Source organism: Amblyomma mixtum, chromosome 9 (genome assembly GCF_055824585.1).
Source record: "Amblyomma mixtum isolate Tamu chromosome 9, ASM5582458v1, whole genome shotgun sequence".
Taxonomy (NCBI): Eukaryota; Metazoa; Arthropoda; class Arachnida; order Ixodida; family Ixodidae; genus Amblyomma; species Amblyomma mixtum.
In genome coordinates, this window is record NC_143020.1 from 104780309 (window position 1) to 104803520 (window position 23212).

Genomic DNA, 23212 nt, shown 5'->3' on the forward strand with positions numbered 1-23212 from the left:
TTCCCGATCAATGAATGAACATGCATGCGACCAAAAGCTCCAACGCATGCAGTTATCCAGGCGCCGCGAAAGGTAGCGAGAAATAATACGCGTGGCCAGCGCACGTCGAAGGTTTTTCTGTTTTGTTTGTTTGCGTGTTCAACTGCGCAGCATTTTTCCTTCCCCGGCTTCTTACGTTTCCCAAGCGACAGAACGATACCCTGACAGTCAACAAGTCATTCCGACGTAACCGGCGACGACGCTTTTGTTATAATGACCCGAACCGTAGTGGAGGCACGGGCAGCAGGTTCTTCGCCCCCTCCGTGTGTTGGGGTGGGCGCGCTGCTGTACGCACCACCACAATCAGGCAGGGCACAGCGGGCGGCCGCAGCAGGAAAGAAGCCGGCGAGGTCGCTCATCCATGTAGAGAGCACGGACACTTCCGGTTGTTTAAACGCCACGTGACACCACCGACGGCCTCTCATTGGTTGGGGCGTCGCTAGCGTCGCTTCCATTGGCCGGAGCGGGGGCCGTCTGCCGTCGCTGGTTCCTTTCCAGTCGCTGCCTTCGCCTCGAGTGGGGTTTCCCCATTCAGGCCTTGCGGGTCGCCGACTATGCCGAGCTTCAGTTTGCGAGAGCCGCGCCGAGCCGATGGCGGGTATGGACGGCTCTGCTTGCCGCTTCTAACCTAGCGCAGTGAAAGGAAGAACGCAAGATAAGAAAACAGGAATTCGTGCCCAAAGCGCGCGATCCCCGGTGAAGTCATCGAGAGACACTGGGAGTATTGGACCGGCGGTAGCACGTACGGATACCCACGAGGTGAGCGGCGGTGTCGTGTTCGTGCATGGCCCAGTTCGGCGCTAGGCCTAAGTTGGTCTCTCTAATCTGGGTCCCCAACCCCTCCGTCTGTGTCGTCTCCTTGTTTGCTTTGCTCCCGCGAGCGAGCGACACGTTGTGGGGCCCTGTCGGAGGGCTTCGAACCCGTCGGCCGGTCGAGAACCAGCCACTGACCCGTCCGGTAACCTTTTTGTTACGCTATCTGCGTGGCGGTGTGGGGTGGTGGCAGGAAGGAACGCCAATCATACTCGAATGGTAGTGATTGTGTAGTTGATGCGGCGGTCGTGTCGGTACCACCCTTTTCCGGAGTCGGCAACCAACCCCGTCCGGCTCGCACGGTCGTCGAAGTGTCTCTCCTGCACCCGCGATCGACCCCTTTTGATTCGTTTTTTTTTTCTTTGCTCCTATTTTTGCCGTCGTCTACGGGCCAGCCTCTGATCGATTGCACCTGCAAGTCTGGTAGACGGCCAGACGCCCTAGGGCATCGCCCAGACTTTTTTTCTTCCACATCGTACGGTTGGATTTCGTCTGTGAAGCTGGCATTGCGTTCATCGTTTCATCTTCGTTTCTCCTCCTTCTTTACAATCTTGACTTCAGCCCGTTTTGCTAATGAAATTTCGGAATGATTTTTTCTGCCCGAGGCCGAATCCGGCGGAGTTTGTTCTTATTAATCATTTTGGCTAATTTTGCATTTCGGTACTAGCTGCTACTTACCTCTCCGATTGACTTGGCTGCCTTCGATTTTTATTTGGTATACAACCCCCATCGCGGGGGGTTGCGAAATATTTTTTTTACGCGGTGTTAGCTCTCTTGCATGTTAAAAAGGCCTGTCGAGCAGCATCTGCTAAGCGTCGCCAGTCATGTGCCCATTTTTGAGCGCACTTGGCATTTTGCCGTTTGCGACGTCAGTTAGTTTCGGCCAGATCTGCTCCGCAGCTAATCATAGTTCGTGCACTATCTTCCAAGAGCTGCAGATTATGCCACTCCGGTGAGAAATGTCAGTGAGCACACAGTAAATGCACACAATTCTTCCGTGTAGATTGTGGGCTATCAAATGCGAAGTGCACACACATTCGCCAGCGTACTGGAATCCTATGCAATCGTGCAGTGTAGAAGTAGTGTTTTGTTTCACATTGTACGAAATAGTTCGGTAGCAGGTGCTCCAATAAACGGCTTGCCGCTGTTATAGACTTCAAGAAAAGTGTGTAGTATTCTACAGCCACGATACTGTAGACTTGGCATTCTAGACTTAACGTTCTAGTTCGTTCACTCTACTATGGTCGTCCAGTGAAAATGAAATACACCCTTTATTATGGTGCAATTAGTGGCGGTCACTAGAGAATACATTTTATGGCTACGGGTCTTTGGATAGTTGCAACGGTGTTACATACATGTGCTCTTGTTAGTGCTATGAGTTGTAAAAACGGGCTGAGCATACATATATGGTGATATTAAAGGTATAGTAGCTACACAGCACTCAAGTCCTGGTGGGTATTATTCCAGCTCCAGACTGGGGTATGTAAACTAGTAAAAGGCGTGAATGTCCTCTGGGTACCAAACTCTTCACATCATAGTCGCATGGCTTCCACACTCTCTCCCATCCTCGTTGTTACTAATGGCGATGTTACGTCTAGAAGACAGTACGAGATCAGGATTATTTGGCTTCACATGTCTCGAGATCAATGGTCTCTTTAGCTGCTAATCAATTGGCAGCTAGCTTGTGACATCAGAGTTGTTACTTAGAAAACAACGCTACTCGCTAGCTTTGGCATCTGAAGTACATTTAACGCTAAGGAAGCGAAAGGCGATCAAGAATAGAAAGAATACAGCCCCAAGATTGTGCATTCATGTTGCTTAATTTACGCAGGACTCAAAATGAGCTGAGGTAGTGTCTCCACTGGGTTCTTCATACAGGAGCACCTAAAGGGTTACAGTACAAAAGAGATAACAGACACACGAGATTGTTCACTTCGTCCTGGTAATCATTTGGCACCCTTGTAGGAGGAACGTGTAGAAACCAATCGGCCCAACTGTACTTTTTAATCCCGCTGGACGTCTTCTACCGAATCCTCGAAGGGGTCGCTGTTCTTCAATGCCTGGAAGCAGAAAAAGCGAGCTTTGCTCTTGCGTCATATAGCTGCGAGCTAAAGAAACCAGCGCGCTCAATCGAAGGAAGGCTCAGCAACTCCTCTGCCAAAGGAGAGTAGTGCATTTTTCTCCCCCCGGTGGGATTGCGCAAAAAGGTCCGGCTCATCTCTTCTTCTGGCCGCGCCGTTACTCCATTTTCCTGACTCCCCTCAGGGGGGTAGAACTTTGCCTGGCTAGTTACTAAGCCGAAGCAGGAACGTTTGTTCGACGTCCTGCTGCGAACGTTACGTCGCCCCTTTCCTGGCAGCCACCGCCGCTGAACGAGGCGCGCAGACTTCCTGCTGCTTTTTCGGTTTTTATTTTCTTTCTCGTTACTCCGTGGCTGCTGGATGCGACCAGCTAGAGCGTTCGGCGGTTCGGGAAATACCCCGAGAACGATTCGTGTCGTCGTACTGCCTTCCTGGGCCCGCCGTCTTCTTTCCTGGCGCTTTCTTTCTTTCTCGGGCTGGCTCACTGGTGAAAGACTGGTCGAGGAGGTTCGAGAATATTTAGTCTTTTTTCTTAAATGTTCTTTCGATGCTACCCCGCCCGCCTGATGTGTCTCCGATTCTGACCTGTGTCGTCTGCTCCGGCACGCGAGTAGGGTAGCAGACGAAACTTTTATTTCGTTTTCAAGATGGCGTCCGCCACACGCGTGAGAGTAGCAGCGGCTCTCCTTCGGGGTTTCCCGGGCCGAATGGGCGTGCTGCGGCGGTGAATTCGTGGCGTATCTCTCTTCTCCCTTGGCCTGACTCGCCGACTTAGCCAAGCTCTTGCTTTTTTATCTTTAATTCGTCATCTTCGCGTCAGGGGTTCTGCTTTGCGGTCGTGTGAGCAAGGCGCGCGTGCTGTTTGGTCATCATCCGGTGTGGGCGCGCGCGTCCGTAGAACGAGGATTCTTAGCGAGGTTACGTTTTTTGTTTGTTGATGAGGGCTTGGGCACTGCAGTTTGCAGGCACAGCTAGCCGTGTGAGTCAAGCAGGAAATTGCGTGTATGGTTTGTGGATTCGTGCGCCGCGGCAATGCAGTCGTCTGTGAGGGACACCGCGCTGGACGGCACCTATCGGATTTTGACTCTGAGTTGCTGTAACGAACGCCGAAATTACTTGTTCATTCCCCAAGCATCGGAAGAGTTTCGTAAAAGCCTGTTCGAAGTTGAACAGAAAAGGGCGTTTTGGGGTACTCCTCTTGCTGATTTCAAGTCTCGGCACCTCGGAAATGTAGCTAGGCACCACTGGGCAGTGCTTCTCGGGTCCATATATTTTAAGTGCAGTGCATACTAAGAAAGGTTTGCATCATCGGTTTTGTCATGCTTCATGCTGTTTAAAGTAAAAAACGAGGTACCAGTTTAACAAAGTGGCTTGTTAGGCTAGTTGGACAGGCATTATTCAAACCAGCGCTGGAAGAGAGACAGAAAGGTGACACACAGACGGTGCACTGAACTGACAATTGAATTTTATTCATAAAGCATTGCTGAACATACACAGTGCAGATGAGTCTACAATCAGTCCCATCACAGATATCCTCAACTACCCCCGTCCAAAAATTAATTCCCTTTCGTTCGTTAGCAGCGCTAGCGATTATCATTGTTTTTGTCTCTAATTTCCCCGCCGTCTGATCTGTTTCGATCAGCTATTACTGTATTTTGATAACAAGGTTCGCCCTTGAAGTTCCGAGGAATGTACGACTCATTCATTCACTCCGATTACACTCTTTCAGTAACAGCATTAAAACTGCAGTCCAAACTTTTGTTTGAACCTAAGCACTCGTCGTCATGTAGCTAGCCTTTGCCTGTTCCATAAGATATATCACAGTTTGCTTAATCATCACCCATTCCTAGCACCACCTTCACGCACATCCCACTGCACTGTGCATCCATTTTATGTTGCTCGACCGCTCACTAGCACCGCTACGTTTGCTGGTTCATTTTTTCCCCAAATAGCTATCATCTGGAACGGCCTTCGCCACTTCATTGCTGCCATCACCTTCCCGTCAACATTTGTGACGAGTGTTTCTCCTCACATTCAAAAATTGTAATCTCACCCATGATATGTAACCCACCCCTTTTGTAATACCCCAAAAGGTGCCTTTGAGGTAATAAAACGAAATGACTGTCATTGGATAAAACGATAAAATATTTGTGTTGTACCCCCTACACTCTAAACAGATAGGAGTAAAAAGGGAGGCAGCAGCTCTCTTGTGCACACTCTTATAAAATGGAGTTTGCTAGTGGAGTTTATCCCCTTTTTACTCCCATTCTGTGATGCATGTTCTGCACAATTGAACAAAAGGCAAAAGAAAGGCCAACAAGCTTGGTGACCAGTTGAGACGAAGGAAACTAATTGCAGTTTTGAGAAAGGCAGTATTTTGATTTCTACAGGCAAGGCAACAGCTGCCACTAGGAGTTCAGTGTACCCCTTTCGTAATTGGCCAGGTTAGCTTTGCATGTTGCCCTGGTCATTGCCTCTGGCCATTGGTAAAATGAGGGCAATGTACTAAACTTGCATGTTACTGCTTCACAGATGCACATAATGCCATGAGAACCAGTGGAACGTATTCTGCTACATATAACACTAATTACAGCTATAATATTCGTTTAAAAAAAAATTCATTTGTAGAACCTATCATATGTAGAACATACAGCATCGAGGTGAAGCTGACATTTATGAAATTTAATTTAGGTTATCTCAAGTACGGGTAACCGGGCAGCATGGGCTGTCTGCTATTGGTGGCACCTGACTGCTTTTCTTTCTCGAAGGGGACGTTGTTACCCCACCGCGGTGGCTCTGTGGTTATGGTGCTTGGCTGCTGAGCCGAAAGACACGGGTTTCATCCCGGCCGCCGCCGCGGAATTTCGATGAAGGCAAAATTTTAGAGGCCAGTGCTGTGCAGTGTCAGTGCACGTTAAGCTGTGGTCGAAATTTCCAGAGCCCTTCACTACAGCGTCTCTCATAGCCTGAGTTGCTTTGGGACGTTAAACCCCAATAAACCAGACCTAAAGCAAACCGAAGGGAATGATGTTTCAAGTAAATTTGGACTGTTCATCTAGGTGCTGCAAGGGACAAGACAATCAGCTAGTGGAGTTGTGTGTAAATCATTCTCGGATTTTGACCCATGTGCCTTATGGGGAGGTTTAAAACTTAGGTTTGAGTACTGTAGCTGTCGCTGAGTTTGGGTATCGGCCTCACATGTGGGGAGTGTGGGGATCGCTGGTACCCTCTGGCTTGCCAGTGGGTGCAAGTTTACCCTGGCCTGATGCACAGCTTCTCTGTGGCGAAATTATTGGGAAAAATTGGCCTTGGAACCCCCTTTGCACTCTCATACAATCTGAAAACATGTTAGCAGTGTTGCTTTCTGACCAAGCTACCATTGCACCATTAATACCATCAACTAGTTTCGGTATGGTCAAGGAGCTCTGTAGTCGTAGCCCTCTTGCCAACGGGGCTACGGTGTGGCCAAAATTAAGAATCATTTGCATATTGTGACGGCGCCAGTGTTTCTTGTGAAGCTATTGCATAACATAAATTGATGCAATGTAGTGCTAGAAGCAAAAAAGAAAGGTCCTTAAATAGACTTCGTAGCATGCGCTTCACAATTGTAATTTGTCTTTCAGCCGTAGGAATGATGGTTAAATACGGCATCAATCTTTAGGATCTCATCTCACCTGATCATTCAGTTTAAATGTAGCAACTGTGCAGCGATTTATTGTTGTGGTGACAGGTTTTAATTTTCTTTCTTAACCTTGGTTGTAGCTTCTGCAGGCAACCTTGTGTTTGCAACATCGCAATCATTACCTGTTGAGCGATACTCACTTTCTGCTCCCTTGCTGAGCAAGAAAATGTTGTGCCTTTTTTTTCTGCATTTCAGCCACCTTATGAATTATCATCCATTGTTTTCGTATAGATGCTCAACACATGCAGAAATGACATCACAAAACATTATTGGCTAAGCTTTTGTGCATTACGCAAAACTCTACCTTGTGCCATACTTCCCACTCGTGTTCTGCTGTTTTAAAGCATGGCTCATTATTTCGAAAAAATTTGCAGTGGCTTAGCTCTGCTATGCCAGGATATACGTAGCAGCGTGAGGTATTGGTATATCTTGATTAAGCTTGTTGTTATTAGCTTGGTTCCCCCCCTGTTAAACCTTGAAATTCGGGTACGTATAACTATGATTAAAAGACGAGACAATGTGTAGTATCAGTTGTGAAGCATTTATTTATTTTTTATGGTTCTCTTGTTCTCTTCCTTGATGAAGCCATAGGCTGTTGGTGTTCGTTGTGTTCATTGGAGAAAGCCAACGTTTTACACTCGGATCATTTTAAAGAAAGGAAGTGCGCATAATAGCTCCCTGGGTCAGTGGACCCCTGAATTGTGCTTATAGGTAGGTGGGGTCATCGAGAGATGCGAGCTGCAGGCATTGACAAGGTTGTGCCGGAAATTCGGCGTTCATTGTGTTCATTGCCTTGGCGGATTTCTTCCGTGGAACACGGCACAGAAGCTGTGTACCCCTCTACATTTTTATACGCGACGCAATCTTCTCGCGCATGCGCAGTAGCCCACAGCGGCGAGCGCGCGCGTCGAGGCTGGCCAGCTGTGAGTAGTGACGTCACTTGCTCCTCGCGCATGCGCAGTATGGTCGAGCAAAAGAACACGCGAAACGGCGAGACTGTGACAAATGAGCTCACACTACAAAACTATTTGTTGCAACAAAGGAGGAGGTATGATAAATGAGTCTTCATCTAGGCAGTGTCGAAAGGAGCCCGATATTTACCTTCAACGACGGCAGTGACGGCATTACGCACGAGGGCCGTTCATTAGCATGGTTTAGCATGTACCGAGGGTTTCAGCAGTCACTCGCGCAGGGTTTGCTTAGAGGTGGACGTTGCGTGGGGTGTCAGTACGAAAACATCGACGTCAAAGGCGAGGAGGAGGAGGGGGAAAGAGATCGGCTACCTTGGGTTCGTGGCCCATTCGCTGTGGTGTCTGAAGAGGTGATGCAGTTCACGTACTACGCCGGCTCTCGTGTAAAGACGACTGCCAAAGCGGACTGCATAATTCGCCCTGCTGTTCTCGGAAACCGCGACGTAATAGTTGAGGAGATCGTTTGAGCGTGCTCGGAATGCGTGCGAAAGCGGATGTCGTTTGCAAAAACCCTGTTCTCCACGCCAGAGGCGTACGGTTAACCAACCCCCAAGCTCGGCGCGCTGTAGCAGATGCCCCTGCTAGTTTTGCGTTAAACTGATCGTACTTGGGTCGTCGCCGCGTCGATAAGGTTTATCGAAAATTCTCGCGAGTTCCTTGGCATTCCTTGTTGGGTGCAGGGCGCCTGCCAGTTTGGCATGCGGCGTCGTTTCACTGTTTTCAAACACGAGCCCTTCTTGCAGCGGTCGCTGGGAAGCGGAAAAAAAGAGGTCGCCTAGCAAGGCCCTGCGTCACTTGGGATAATTTTCGCGCCGGACGCTTCTTTTTTATCATCTTCCGTTGCTGGCGTTGGTTGGGTCCGGGCGAGTGCCGTTTGCCAGCGTGCAGACCCCTACGTGACGATTGCGGCGTACCAGCCAACTCGACGAAAACAAACGCTCCCGGTTTGGAGGAAGCAAAATTCTCTCTTTGGAGAGGGTTCTGTGTGAAACTCGGCGACCGAGGACTGTGTGTCGCGTTCTTGTGCTATTTTTAGCCATTTCTCGAACTACCCGGTATGCGGTTGTTTGGCTTTTCGGGCAAGCGTTGCGGTTGCTTTTCTTGGCCATTGTTTGGATTCATTTGGCTTCGTCAGGCGGTTATTCTCTTCTCGTCTGCTTTCCGCGGAGTTGGCGGTTTCATTCGCTGTGCTGGGCTGTTAATCTCGGTAAACTGATAGGATCTCTCTATCGTGGAGCGGGTTGTGTGGTTGATGGGCGTCGCGTTGGCCTGTCATGTACTGTCACATTAGTGATCACTGCCTGTTTGCGTAAGCACCTGGCATAATCGCATGCACGGCCGTCGGGAAGTGCCTGAAAGTGCGTCATCACCGTGATGGACTGCCGGCTTTGCCACCGAGATTTACGTAGCGTCGCCTGTTTCCTTTCGTGGCCACGGCGTCTGTCTCCATTTCTGTAGCTTGTGTCCTCGACGTCCTATGTGTCGTTGCTTCATTCGCTCCATTTTATTCATTGATTGACCTTGAAGCGTTGTTTTGCGCGTCGTCTGCTTTCTGTGTGAAAAAAAAAAAGTGTCTGCAGTTTGTGTGACGTCGCTTGCAACCTGTATCAACGATAATAGATGCACTTAGATATACGTATACGTAGTATCTCTATAAATGTTGACCTGTATGATGTATACGACGTTTATGACGCTGACTGGGGTGCCTTCGTCCAAAACTTATCTTAAACCGTGTGGTGTGAGTGGTTCAAGATCTGGTCACATCCTCAGCGAAACATTTGGAAGCTGGCAGACGGAATCTCCGCCTGAGATCTCTTGCGCCTTGCAATGTGGGGGGCAGTCGAGTTTTTCTTCGGTCTGCACAGGTTACGTGATAATTTGTAAAGAGCGAAAAATTTGTATTCATCGTCTATCTGTTGTGCACCGGTCTGGAGTGAAATAAACAGCTCTGGTGACTTTGGATGGATTCGTCAGCTACTGTTTCTGCGTCGCCTGCATCCATCATGACGTCTTCTGCACCTTTTGTGCCACTTCTGAATCTCCATGTTAGGAGAAAAAAGAGGAAATAAAAACGGCGCAGGGCATCTTGTGGCCGACGCCTACATGGCCCGATCGTGAACCGCTCGACCTCGGCAGCTGGAGTCGTTCTAAAGCGCTCTCGTCATTTGAGAGACGTTGACAGGCGACGAACGCGCCGTTGGTTGTTCGTTCGTCGTCGTCTGCTACTGCTCGCTTAGGGTGTAGTCGCCTTGCTTGGCTAAGCCGAACGTTGGCTAAGCCCGCATTCGCATGCCGCGACGTTGTGTCTATATGTACCATTGACTCAAGCGGGGCCAAATCGACCGCACCACCATTTGGCCTTGACGGCCGCGGGAGCAGAGCGTATGGAGAAAGACGGCGGCCGGAGGTCTTCGAGCGCGCGCGCGCCCGCGCAGGACTGGGACGATCACGTAATGCCGTCGCTATGTTGACGTCTGGGGTATTCCGGCGCCTCCGCACCTGCTGCTGCGCGCGCTTATCGTTGTACGACAGCGGCGGCAGTATCCCCCCACTCCCTTCGGAATCGACCCGTTATGGGTTAATCCACGCCGGTGTTGCGACGTGCGGGGGCGTTGTAGTGTGGTGAGCGACACTTGGGGTATCCTTGTTTGCACGAACCCCCCCCCCCCCCCCCCCCCCCCCCCCACCTGTCCCGGCCGATCTATTGTGTGTCGTATGTCGTCATCCGGTGGACGCGTGGCCTAGCCCCGTGGAACGAGCCCTGCGGGAGAGCGGATATTTCTGCGAAACAGAACGATAGGGGGGAAAACAAATACCAGCGGGGTCGGGAATTCCTTGTTTGAAGTGGAAGTGTTAACATTCGCCATTGCAGAATGAATGTCAATCGTCCGTGTAGTTGTCGTGCCAGTTCATCGCGTTGTTCGGGGGAGCCAAGAAGTATCAAGAACCCTTCGCTAGCCTAAAGGTCTGTAGAAAAGGGGCACCAAATCTGCCGTTTTAAGCGGGCTGGCTTCAGAGCTGTACTTCTTGTTTTGCCGCTTTTTAAGAAACTGAATTTCTACTACTGTTACTTCCAGCCGCTTTGGTAACGAGTAATTTAGGTGTCGACGGTCTTGGCTGCGTAGTATGTATTTTAAAGTTCTGGTGATTGCGAAATTCATGTGTTCTTTGAACTACATGGAAATATGCAAACATTGCTTTGTTTGTGGCCAGCTGGCATAGAGCTAAGTCTTGAATTTCGGTAAACTTTATAGAGGACTTTTTTCTTTGCTGTGCTGCTATAATGTCCATTTTCAGTGAGTTTCACTGTCATTTGTTTCAAAGTGCAAACGGTTTTGAGTCATGGCAGCAGTTCTGATAAGCTACACTGAACACGTTTGATTGCTCATGCAGCCTCTTCGTACTTTGAAAATTGTGGTAAATACAAAGGCATCACGCATCCTTATCTGGTTTCTTGCTAACGGCTGCACGAAAGTAAAAACATAGTGCACTGAATGCTCTGCCTCGGGGTATTTTGATGCGGTAAAAATCTGCTTCATGCGAGGTTGAGGCTAAGGGTTGAGATATATTTTTGGTGCGGTGAATCTGCATGTGTCGTTCGCGTATTGGAGTTTGGCTGTGTTGTCGCATTATTTTCAGTGCAAATGCTTGTGGAAGAAGTAACGTTTTTTGTCAGTTTTTCCGAGCCCATTGCTAACAACTCGTGCAGTTGCAGGATATCGTGAGAGTTGGTTGAATTGAAATTGTGCACCCATGGTAGTGGATGGGTCTGTCGTTGTTCCGGAAGCGTGGGCAGTGTTCTTGAGTAGGCACGTGTATAGGCAAGAGAACAAGGGTGAGCAATGCACCGCTGCACTTCTGCTCAAGGGGCAGCAGGTGCGTGTTGAAGGCAAGGAGCATTGTGTTCTCTCCTTCGGGCATACTTGAGCAGCTTTTGGCATGTCACCTGTAGGCTGGAAACAGCTTGTTTACGCAGTACCCGCATTATCCAAGCAGCTACGTTGCTGCGCAAACGTTAGCTTGTTGTAACGGGGACCCATGAAGGAGAGCTGATTATCCAAACAGGCTACTGATACAAACAAGAAATGCACTGCAGTTAGAATTACAATCCTTTGACACTAGCGGTGTTTCAAGGCGAAAACTGGACATGATAGGTATACTAACCACTTCCCCTGGTTTGCCTTTTCTTTTCGGCTCTCTAAGTCACCTTAACATTTCCGGCCGCCTCGGTGGCTCAGTGGCTATGGTGCTCGGCTGCTGGCCCGAAAGACGCGGGTTCGATCCCGGCCGCGGCGGCTGAATTTCTTTGGAGGAGAAATTCGAGGCCCGTGTACTGTGCGATGTCAGTGCACGTTAAAGAACCCCAGGTGGTCGAAATTTCCGGAGCCCTCCACTACGGCGTCTCTCCTAGCCTTAGTCGCTTTGGGACGTTAAACCCCATAAACCAACCAACCTTAACATTTCCGTGGAGAGCATGTGAGTGATGCAATTCCACACAAGCTGCGTGCATCCCGTGGCTGTCGGTGTTTCTTGATTTAATTAAAATGTTGCTCAGGTCTTCATTTTCAGTCGAGGGCGTTGCCATGACCAGGCAGGGCGCTGTTCAAAGAGGCAGCTAGTACCTTCACTGCTGATAGCGGAGGGAAAACACACGAGTATTCAGACTTGTCTCCTGCATGATAATTCGCATATTCAAGTTGCCTTCGCAGTTTCTTTAGTCTCTCTTAATTTTTTGATCTCGTTCGGTTCGAAGACTCGTTTCCAGTAGTCCGTTGCGTGGATCTAGTTTTGCTCCTCGCTCGACCGTCGTGTTGTTTTGCCCCTGGAATGAGAGCAGTGTCAGAGCTAAGTGGCCATCGGGCGCCCTATCTCCAGCTCAGATCTTTCATACCCCTCACCCCCCTCTTCCGTCGTATCTCCCTGTGACCTTCATACTCTCGCCCTCCTCTCCTCTTCACCCTGCATTTAATTGTCCCGTGCCCGAGGTCAGCCCGGTCCTCGTATCGGCCGCCTTAGCGCTCTCTTACCCCTGGCAGGTGCTGGAATGTTCAGAAAAAACCCACAATCACGTAGTGCCAAGCAGCAGCAGTAGCTGCCTCCTCCAAGCTGCCAGCTCGGAAACGCACAAAACAAGGTTTGGCCAGGCCAACTTGTTTCTCGCTTACCTCATTGGCAGCAGCAGCAGCAGCTGACAGGAAGAGGGGGAATCCCCAGGTGAAGAGGGTTGTTTATCCGCGTGCTTTTTTTTCACCTGTCTGCCGGTGCGTTGCCTCTGCTCCCTTTATCTTGCCTGGCAGCACTTTAATGTGGAGGTCAAAGACTTTCGAGTGGCACAGAGAAAGGTCGGTTGGGTTGGAGGGTGGTACGATTGTTAATTCGTTGCCACTTCTTTTTGATTTTGTTTTTTTCTGCCCGAGCGCGACATCCTGGCTACTTTTGTAATTGGGGCGGGCTGCAGCCTCGAGCCATGGAACCATTTTGAATTGCGCCAAAGGATTTTCATTGTGCTGAATCGTTTTTAATCGTGCTGAATCGTTTTGAACTGTTCTGATGGCGAGAACTAGGTTCAGCTCGGCTGGAGAATAACATACTTTGAGATCGTGTTGAGTTCGCCTCTTTTTTTTCTCCTGGTAGCACAGTGTCTTATCCTTGCCGAGCATAAAGTTATACGACATAATTTTGCAAGGTTTATTATAACACACTGCCCTCTTGTACGGTGTTGTCCCGGCGTCATGCTGAAATACATTTATTTTCTGTCAATTGCTCGCGCAGTTTACCATTTCCCGAGACTTCATGACGGGAGCTCTCAGCGTGCTGAATGTCTGCGAAGTTCGCAGGAAAGCCGTGTGGCAACTGTTGAGAGAGTAAAAATAATGCAGCAACCTCATTCCCGTTGGATTCCAGGAATTTCCCTTTAGTATTCCGCACAATCTTTTTCTTCGCTGTTTGTCGCCATTGATATTGCTAGCAGTTCTGAGAAGGGTGTGCCGGGCTCATGTTAGCGTATCATCGGCGAACATTATGTGGCCTTTTTCCTGCTTCCTCTATGGGTGTTATTGCTTTCTGCCCTAGGGGCGGTGAAAGCCGCATCTAGGTCGGCTTACAACATGCCACTATGACATGATTCTTGCGTAGTCTTTTGTAGAGAGAGCTACACTACGCTACCCAGTCGAGCATTTCGCCGCGAGCCCGGGAGGCCGCTAGTGCGCATGCGCGAAACCAGAGAGGAGCCGCGCCGGTCCTACTACATCCGCCAGCGCCATGTGTGAATGAGCGGCGGAGACGCCTGAGCGCAGGGAAGAACGTCTTACCAAGCGGAGATACCAAGGTAGCTTTGGCTACGTATATCCTGGCATAGCTGAGCTAAGCCACTGCCAATTTTTTATTGTGCTTCAATCTTCTTCGTGAACTACCTCCAAAGTCTTGAACAACATCTACTTGCAATGATCCTACTTCCTGTGCTATAATGCAGTATGATGTGGTGTGCCTGGTTCATCATTTTTGAACGAAGCGATTATGCGGCAGTATTGGATAAAAAGTTTCCTGGTTAAAACGGAGATGCCTGGTTTCACCTTCTTGAAAAACTCGGGTGCATAAGGTTTGGCCAGAGGTTGAACTGCGCTGTATGCATCTTAAAACTGCATGTGCAGCATGGAATGGCAACGTCGGTGTTGACAGTGGGGTGCTGTCTATTTTTCGGGAGGCTTGTTGCTTTAATGTCTACTCTTCAGAGGTTGCATCTGTTGCACTAGTCCCTGAAATCACTTAACACACTGTCCTGTAGCATGAAGGTTTAGCGAGTCCTGTGTAATAATGGTGTGTACTCTGAAAATGTGTTGTGCTTTCTGCTGCTTGTGATGGCTACAGTCTGCATCTTCAGAATTGTGAGCACGTCTGAAGACAGAGTAAACATAAGAATTGGAGTCTATTCAAAAACATTTGACACTGTTCAAACGAGTGCAGAACTGACCTCTGCTGTGACCTGGTCGAGATGGGTACTTTTTCCACTCATTTTGTTTTTCTGACCTTGTGCGAGTTATGAGGGGGTAGGGTCAAAAGTGGTACTTATGCCACTTCCGGAAGAGGAAAAGACTTCGTGTGGTTTGTTCACTTTATTCCTTTGAAAAATTATGGCAGAATTTTAGCATAGTGTGTTTTGGGTTATGTGCTCTGGCAACACAGTACCTCATCCGCACTTCAGTGGAGGTAAAATGCGAAGCACTCGTGCGGCAGCTTGAGATTTCAACGCTCATCAAACAACCTCAGTTTATTTTTAAATGAATTTAAGCGCACAGGAACACGCACACAGGAAGAGGAAACACACAGGACAGGTCAGTTGGTTTGGCTGCTGAAAACGTATTCTACATATCGTTTTAAAAAACTGTGCCATATTTTAGATGCTGTGATGAGGAACCTTGTTAATGCAAACCCAACCGTAGTAGTACTGTAGAGGTTTCAGGCGATCTGTGTACTGTGGCCCCATCACGCACAGCTACCCTCACCTGCCACGAATGAGGTGCAGGTCGTTTCTAGCGTGAGACATCAACTCGTGTCAAAACTCTGCAGGTGCTCGCTCCACTGTCGTGCACTCGCAAACCAGGCACGAGACATTTTCTTGCCTAGGCTTTGTCTTATCTGGGACGTGGGAATGTGTTTGGTATAAGTTAACTGCGAGGATGAAAAAAAAGGGCGCCAAATGTTGACGATGGTCTGCAAGTGTCAGGGTAGAAGTGTGTGCAATCTGTTGTGTGGGTAGTAATCAGGGTTCGCACGGGTCCTTGAAAACCTTGAAAACCCTGGAATTTGAAAATGTGATTTTCAAGGCCTTGAAAACCTTGAAATATTTAGTGGTGCCTGGAAAACCCTTGAATTTCGTGATGATAGTCATTGGTGCCGTTCAGCGATTGCCCGTTGATCAACTGGCCACATTGAAAGCGAGGGTTGCCTCCCGATCCAAGCCAAGAAAATCCAGTCTGGTTCGGGCGTTCGTCCTCCATGTTGTCATATTGTCGGGTTGTGTTCTTTTGTGCGCTGCGGTCGCACACTTTTTATAGTTGCCGTCCTCATACCGCTTGTTAATCGCCTCCCGTTGGATTATTCAGAGCACGTGTATTGCGGCACGCGCTTGACGTGGACGTAATTGTGTGTGCGCGCCATGCCCGGGAAGTGCAATTTCCAGCGATCGTGGCTTAGCCATGACGAGTACAAAGACTGGGTTGCGCCGGACACCACGAGTTCGCATCGTGCTAGATGCAGACCGTGCGGAAAAGTGTTTGACATCTCATCGATGGGAGAGTCTGCGCTGAAGAGCCACAAGAGGAGTTTGAAACACAGCGCGAGCATGAAGAACGCAGCAGGTAACTCCATGTTGAACTACGTGACATCGCCCGAGTGTGGCGAATCCGTTCGTGTGGTCGAACCGCAGTCCTCGAATTTGAATGCCGCAAGCAAGGCTCACGATTTAGTGACAGAAGCGGAAATATTGTGGGCTTTGAAAGTTGTCACGTGTCATTACTCGTACAGCTCATCCGCCCACACAAGCGATCTGTTCAAGAGAATGTTTCCCGACAGTGAAGTTGCGAAGGTATTCACATGTGGAGAGAAAAAGTGCGCGTACCTGGCGTGTCATGGTCTTGGACCATTCTTTCTATCATCCATTCATCGGGCGATAGATAAGTGCGACTATTACGTCGTTCTGTTTGATGAATCCGCAAATGATTACCTCCATCAGAAGCAGATGGATATACATGTCAGGTACTGGGATGCATCTCGAAATATAACAACAAGGTACTTCACATCCGTTTTTATGGGCCACGCGACGGCGGATGACATCGAGGATAAATTGTTGAAGGCACTGGAGCCATTACCACTTGTTAAGATCCTACAAGTGTCCATGGACGGACCGAATGTCAACTTGAAATTTTTCAGAAGCTTTCAGGAGCACCTGCAAAAAAACTATCAAGTACAATGCCTAGATTTAGGCACTTGCGGTCTGCACGTTGTGCACAACGCATACAGGGCGGGTGTAACTGCCAGCAAGTGGGGAGTGGACATTCTGTTGTCTAGTCTAAGTGCATTGTTTGAAGATTCCCCAGCGAGGCGAGAAGACTTCGTAGCGGTGACTGGTCAGGCTACATTTCCCCTTAAGTACGTCGCCCATCGCTGGGTTGAAAATGTTCCGGTAATTGAGCGAGCCCTTGCACTGTGGCCTGGGGTGAGAATTTACATTGAGTCTGCAAGAAAGAAAGAAGTGAACCAGCCGAAATGTGCCTCCTTTCAAAACTTGCTCAGTTTCTCCAGTGACCCACTAGTCCCCGCAAAACTGAACTTTGCCCTTGGGATTGCACTGATTCTGAAACCTTTCCTGACGGACTATCAGGCAGACCAACCACTTGTGTTTTTTCTGGCAAGGGACCTCGAAACAATTGTCAGGAAGCTTCTCACAAAGTTTGTGAAGTGTTCAGTTCTCTCTGCATCAGTCGGGACTACAGGCCTGTTGAAAATCAACATTGAAGACGTGAACAATCACACAGCACTTGAGAAAGTGGACATTGGTTATGCAGCTGAACAAATTTTGAAGAATTCCAAGGTCAGTGCAAAAGACGCGTTTGCATTTAAAATGGAATGCAAGCGGTTCCTTGTTAGTGTGTGTAAAAAGGTTCTTGAGAAGAGTCCTTTAAGATTCCCATTGGTTAGAGGCCTTTCCTCATTGGATCCCCGTCAAATGTGCACCAAGCCAGACCAGTGCCTAGCAGGACTCAAGAATGTTTTGAATGCCCTCATCGCTGCAAGAAGGTTGAGCGATCACCAACGGGACTCTGTTCTCTCTGAGTACGCCGAAATGCTGCAGATGGAGAAGCACAAGCTGCGATTGTTTGAAAAGAGCTCTGACAGGCTAGACATTTTTTTCTTAGAACTCCTAAAGTTCAATTCATCCTACGCTGAGCTCTGGACAGTAGTCGAACTTTTGCTTGTGCTCAGCCACGGCCAGGCAACTGTGGAAAGAGGATTTAGTGTCAACCGGCAGGTCTGTGTGGAAAACCTGAAAAGTCTGTCATATGTCTCACAACGCGTTATATGTGACACCGTTGATAAGGCAGGTGGCATCCTTAACATTCCTATAACAAAGGAGTTGAAGACCTCCGTTTCAGCTGCAAGGCATCGTTATCATGCATATCTGGAGGTGCAGAAGAAGGAGCAACTTGAAGAAGCAAAGGAGTCAAAGAGGCGCCTCGTTGAGGAAGAAATTGATACCTTAAAGCGAAAGAAAGCAAGACTTGAAGCAACCGTTGCTGATCTGACAGCTTCAGCAGACAACTTGGCTGAGAAAGCAGAAGAGACAGGCGACGTCGTGCACATTGTGAAGTCAAATTGCCTTAGGAAAACGGCAAAAAGCAAGACGGAAGAACTTCTAAACATCAAGCAAGAAATAATCACAAAGTGTCAGGAGCTTTCATGAACGCTTGTTACGATCTGTCTTAGTTTAGTGTTAAACTAGTCAAGCCTGTAAGTGTTCTTAGTGTTCAATAAATTTGTCGCAGCGTGTTTTAAAAAGTTGTTTTACTATAAAGGGTACTAAATTGAGTATTGAAATGAGTCCTTGAAAGAAACTTTTGGGGGCCTTGAAAGTCCTTAAGAACCCTTGAATTTGTGCCTTCATAGCCTGTACGAACCCTGGTAGTTTCAAAGCGGGTTTCTTGCCTTTGGAAAGTTCAGACAATCCTTATTATAGAATGATATTTGTACTGATGCTGGATGTCGTTTGGATGAAATCATGACTTTGGATGCTTAGTACGCGGTCGTTTCAGTTTGTAGTCTTTGGGGGGAAAGAAAGTCAGTGCATGAGAAGAAAATCTAAGGTGTTTTGAAAGTATGCAGGTAAATAGACCTTCTGGTAGTCTAAAGTTGAAGCTGTGTGTGGGTGTTATCAGGGCATTTATATCACAATGTATTGTTTTGCGTTTTGGGCAAATTAATTTTTAATTTGTGTAGTTAATTTTAATTGCTTCAAGTCCTAACATTGGTGGCATGCATGTAGGCCTAAAGTCGGGGATTTAAAAAATTTACGTAGAATCTCGTAGCTCATTATGTAAGCCCATCTTGGTGAATTAAACGCCCTTTCTCGTGCGTGAAATCCAATGCAGGGTTCTTCATCACTACTAGTGAAAGCCAACTGCTGTGGTCTGAATTTCTTTTCTTTTTTCTTTCTCCCCACGCAGACTGCACAATGAGTCGGAGGGCGTTGTCTGGACCTCGGAAAGCGGGGGCTTCAGAAGGCCGCACAGACCTGACCGCATCGTCTCCACCAACTTCACCATCGAAAAAAGATGGCGACCGAAGGTCACTCATGGATTCGGGATACGATGCGGGGTACACCTCCATGAGCTGCTCAACAGGTAAGCCCAGCTTTCCCTTGCGCTGTCACTGAATGGGTTGTACCTCCTTTTAGAACGGGGTCTCAACTCTCCCTTTCCAGCGTGCCCTCCAGTGGTGTTAGTTTTTCAGTAGTAACGAAACTGATGCAAGCTGTCGGATTCTCTAGTCTTGTAGACTTCCTTCATCCGAGTCTTTTTTCTTTTTTTTTCACGCTTAAGCTGCCCTCTGTTTTTTACTTGGGAAAGAGGGTAATGCTTGCCTTGCGTGGAACATGAAAATTCGTCTCGTATTTACCTGTCACCCGAGTTTGGGCGGCTGGCAACCAAGGGCGACACACTGTCATTTGCTCCCGAAGCCATTTCATGTCGTGGACTCTAATACAAGTTGCCATGTTAGCTACCCCGCGAAATCTGTTTCACCCTGTGGACAAGTGTGGCCGTTGTCTTTCTCGACGGCTGCTGCGTTATTTGGCTACTTTCCTTGGGAGCTGCTTAATTAAAAAGCTGCGGTTCGAAGTTTGTGTGCCTATGCAGAATTCACTGCAACCTTCTAGAACTCGTCATTGAAAGATATTTAACTTTTTCCTGTCCGACAAATCATATTTAAAGGGAAGAAAGATGTAGTTTGGGCTGGCTGAAAGTCCACTGGTGAGACGAAGTTGAGGAAGTTGCAAGGTTGTACGGGAGAGTGATGATTGGTGGGCATTGGGCGAGGGGCCTTCCTTGTTGCAGTGGCGTCCGAGCGGTCTCAACTGCTTCGTTGTAATGCGCGGCAAGGGCGTTCGCCATTGTTGTTCTCCGTGAGAATGCATGCATTTATTTATATATTTCAAACTTTTTTCATTCAGCAACGGAACCGGACATCGCCAAGTCCTCATGCGGCATGCTGGATTCCGGGGTGCTTGAAGAGGACGCCCATCACAGTGGGGACATCAAACTGAGGTCATCGGAGCTTGACAGTGGCTGCATTGATGAACCACCCTCGTCGGCGCTGTCGATCAAGACCGATTATGAGGAACTGCTGCTTGAGAGGAAGCTTGGTGTGCGGCAGATGTACACTCAGGACCATGATGGTGACACGTGAGTCAGTTCTGGCACTAGTCGGTTGATATCTCGCCAGCATTCAGGCAAACATAACTTTGCTGTCAGTGATCGTGGCATGTTCAATGGCCAGTCAAGCTCTGTTTATTTTCCCTCGGTGCTCCGTATCTTGCGAGGGGAATATATATTACTATTGTATTATTATTACGGTGAATGCAGTGAAACCTCGTTAATTCGACCACCATTTATTCAGAAATTTTTACTGCTACCAAAGTCCTGCCAAACGTATGAGTTAGTCTGTGTGGTCAGGAGCTAGTTTATTCGGGCACTCTGTGCTGGCGTCAGTTAGTTTAGACAGGCTCCCAAAGCGGCACCGGGTCGAGGTATGACCTGCTTGCCAAGCAGTAGTAACATTTGCCCACGTTCATTATGTACAGTCTTTGTTAAAAGTAACCAGGCTGCATGTTTTGCTTCTAGCTTGTATAGTGGAGCCCTTGTGGCCTTCCTAAACATCAGAAGGTGTTGGAAGGTAAGAAGACCCCCAGTCCTTACCTTTAACGACCACTTCAGCTTCAGGGAAGCTGTAAGGGCTCCACTGTAAGAGCTAGAAGCAAACCATGCAGCCTGGTTACTTTTGACAAAGACTGTACATATTGCAGTTTCCCATGCCCCTTTGCAGTGCGAGCAGTTGCAGGTGTGTTGACGATCAGTAGGTTCCCGTCAATGGGCACAAAAGAGTTTAGCCTTTTAGTTTCGTTTCTGGGGCTTCGCCACCCCTGTGGCAATGGTGGCTTTCGTGTGTGCAGTATCAGCCAGCCAGCTGAGCCGCGCGCCACTTAGAAAGATGATTGCTCTGTTGATCTTTTTTTGTTTGTTTGTTTCAAGTGCATCTTGCTGCTTTGGAAGCATAGCACACTTCTCTCGCCTTTGTCTGCTCGGCATTTGCGTTCTTACAGCTTGCCGAAACTTTGCACTTGTTGCATGCTATTTGCTTCTACACGGGGAAGCCTCCTCAAGTGCTGTGTTTTTGTATGTAGAAACTCCATGCGGTAGCTGAAAGAAGGTGTGGAGACAGAATTCTAGCATCATGAAGCAGTCCTGCTTCCGATAGTGTGCATGAATGAAAGCATTCAACGGAACTACGAAAAATTGCACTTGTCCCTCTCGGTTTTAGTCTTAAAAGGCGGCGACCATTGCCCGGGTTTGAACCAAATAAATTTTTTCACTGTAACGGTTTGGGGCAGTTTGTGGGGCCATTCGATATTGCGGAGGTTTTTTTTTTTACTGCATATTGCCGTTCCTTGAAAACAGAGGCCCATTTTTTCCACGCTGAGCAGCCCTCTTCTTTGTGCTGTGAAGGAGAGGGCAGTTTACTTCATAATGCGTGGAACAGCAGCATTCGTTGCGTATTTGCGGCCGCTCGTGTTTGTCGGGCGCCTGTAAACCAACAGCGAGACACACCTTTGTCTGTTACCTCCTCGCATTCACTTGTTATTGTGACAGTCATCCTAAGGTGTGCTTGAGACCGTAAAGAATCAAGTAGAGGAAAACTGGTGGTCTCTGACACACGTTTTTAGAATAAAGGGTGGTCTTGAGATGGAGATGAGCGTGTACGGGGCTTGTCATTTGAAGTCGCATTTTCAGACGCATTCCTTGGATCCCTCTTCATTGCAGGCTTCTGCACGTTGCAGTCATTGAAGGGTGGACGAGACTGCTGTTGCGCATAATCCGTGAGACACCACATCCCGATCTCCTGGACATCCGCAATGACTTTGGCCAGGTCAGTATGAATGTTTGCTATGGTTTGTTTCTATTTTGTATTTGTGTGTTCTTAAGTGAGCCTGCGTTCTGGAGGTTATAGCAAGGAAGTGGCATGAAAGACTGGACAGGAAGATGAGAATCGATACACAGTAACAAGAAGTGATAGACACAGCGACAGGAAGTAACAGACATAGCACCAGGAAGTGAGACACAGGAAGTGAAATAAAGCGACAGGAAGTGACAGATGCAGCGACAGGACGTGACGCAAGCGACAGACACAGCGCTTTGTCTGTCGATCTTGTCGCTTCCTGTCTCATTTTTCGCACCATGTCCTTGCTATAATCATGAACTAGCTGAGCTAGGAACCGTCCCTTTTGCAGTTAAGGGGGGAGCCTGGTGTTGAAAAAAAAATTTTATTAATCTAGATATACTAACGAAATTTTCAGGCCACGTGTATTTTTGTGTGCTGATTTTAGATATGTCATTTAATTTTGTGTAAAACAGTTCCTTGAGCACTTATGCAATTTTTGTGCAAGTCTTTTGGAGAGAGCATATAAGAATTTTCTGCAGGAAACTCGCTGAAATGCATGCCATTGGGCTCTCTTGACACCAAGGAATGCAATAAGGGTAAAATAATCATCCTGGCTATCATAGAACTTGAGTTACAGGGTACTGAAGCTGCCACTTCACAAACAGGAATACACACTTTTCTTCTCATTTCTGAAGCGACAACTTCAAAACTCTAACTCAAGTTCTATGATAGCCAGGATGATAATTTTACCCTTATTGCATTCCTTGGTGTCAAGAGAACCCAATGGCATGCATTTCAGCGAGTTTCCTGCAGCAAATTTTCTGCAAAACTTTTCCCAAAATACTTGCATAAAAATTGCACAAGTGCTCAAGGCATTGTTTTACACGAAATTAAATGACATATCCAGAATCAGCGCACAAAACTACATGTGGCCTGGAAATTTCGTAACTGTGACTTCATTAATAATTTTTTTTTCAAAGACCAGGGTCCCCCCTTAAGTACTGGAGGCCTCTGTCACTCTGTTTGCCAAGTTCCCCTCACGCTGAGCAGCCTTGTTCCTCGTGTGTTTCCTGAGGGACAGGGCAGTCGGTCCTTGACAAGCGTGAGACAGTAACAATGCGTCTCGTATTTGCCGTCGGCCGTTCTTGTCGGGCGACTGTAAACCAGGGACGAGACAAGCGGGCTGTCGCCTGCGCTTCCACTTGTGGTTCGTTTGTTTAAAATGCAGGAGCCAGCTTCTCAGGTGTCTGTAGGTAGTTCATGTTTTCGCTTTCCAGGGAAAAGGGCATTCTGTGCCTGTCACAAAGCAGTTGCCGTATCTGACTGCGTAATGAATGCGCTCTTCTATTACACAATAACTTTCGAGAATCTGTGGGGTGCATTAAAGGTGCACTGAAGAGGATTTTGAACTTGTCTTT

At 48.1% G+C, this 23212-nt stretch overlaps 2 protein-coding genes across 4 annotated transcripts in view; both read left to right on the forward strand.

Annotated features, from left to right (window-relative positions):
* Nucleotides 1-520: 520 nt before the first annotated feature.
* The window catches only part of LOC149330491 (NF-kappa-B inhibitor alpha-like), a 40075-nt gene continuing 17383 nt past the window's right edge, over nt 521-23212 (forward strand). For 2 of the 3 annotated variants that reach the window (XM_089561081.1, XM_089561083.1), the window contains exons 1-4: nt 521-798; nt 18806-18982; nt 19810-20041; nt 21677-21782. In XM_089561081.1, coding sequence (XP_089417207.1) covers nt 18814-18982; nt 19810-20041; nt 21677-21782 — 507 coding nt within the window. In that variant the 5' untranslated portion in view covers nt 521-798; nt 18806-18813. Of the gene's footprint in view, nt 799-10329; nt 10552-18805; nt 18983-19809; nt 20042-21676; nt 21783-23212 lie in introns of those variants that run through there. The other variant, XM_089561082.1, reaches the window with a different exon arrangement.
* On the forward strand, nt 10558-18799 carry LOC149330492 (uncharacterized). Its single transcript, XM_089561080.1, has one exon. The coding sequence runs from the start codon at nt 15742-15744 to the stop codon at nt 18043-18045; it is 2304 nt and encodes a 767-aa protein (XP_089417206.1). The 5' UTR covers nt 10558-15741; the 3' UTR covers nt 18046-18799.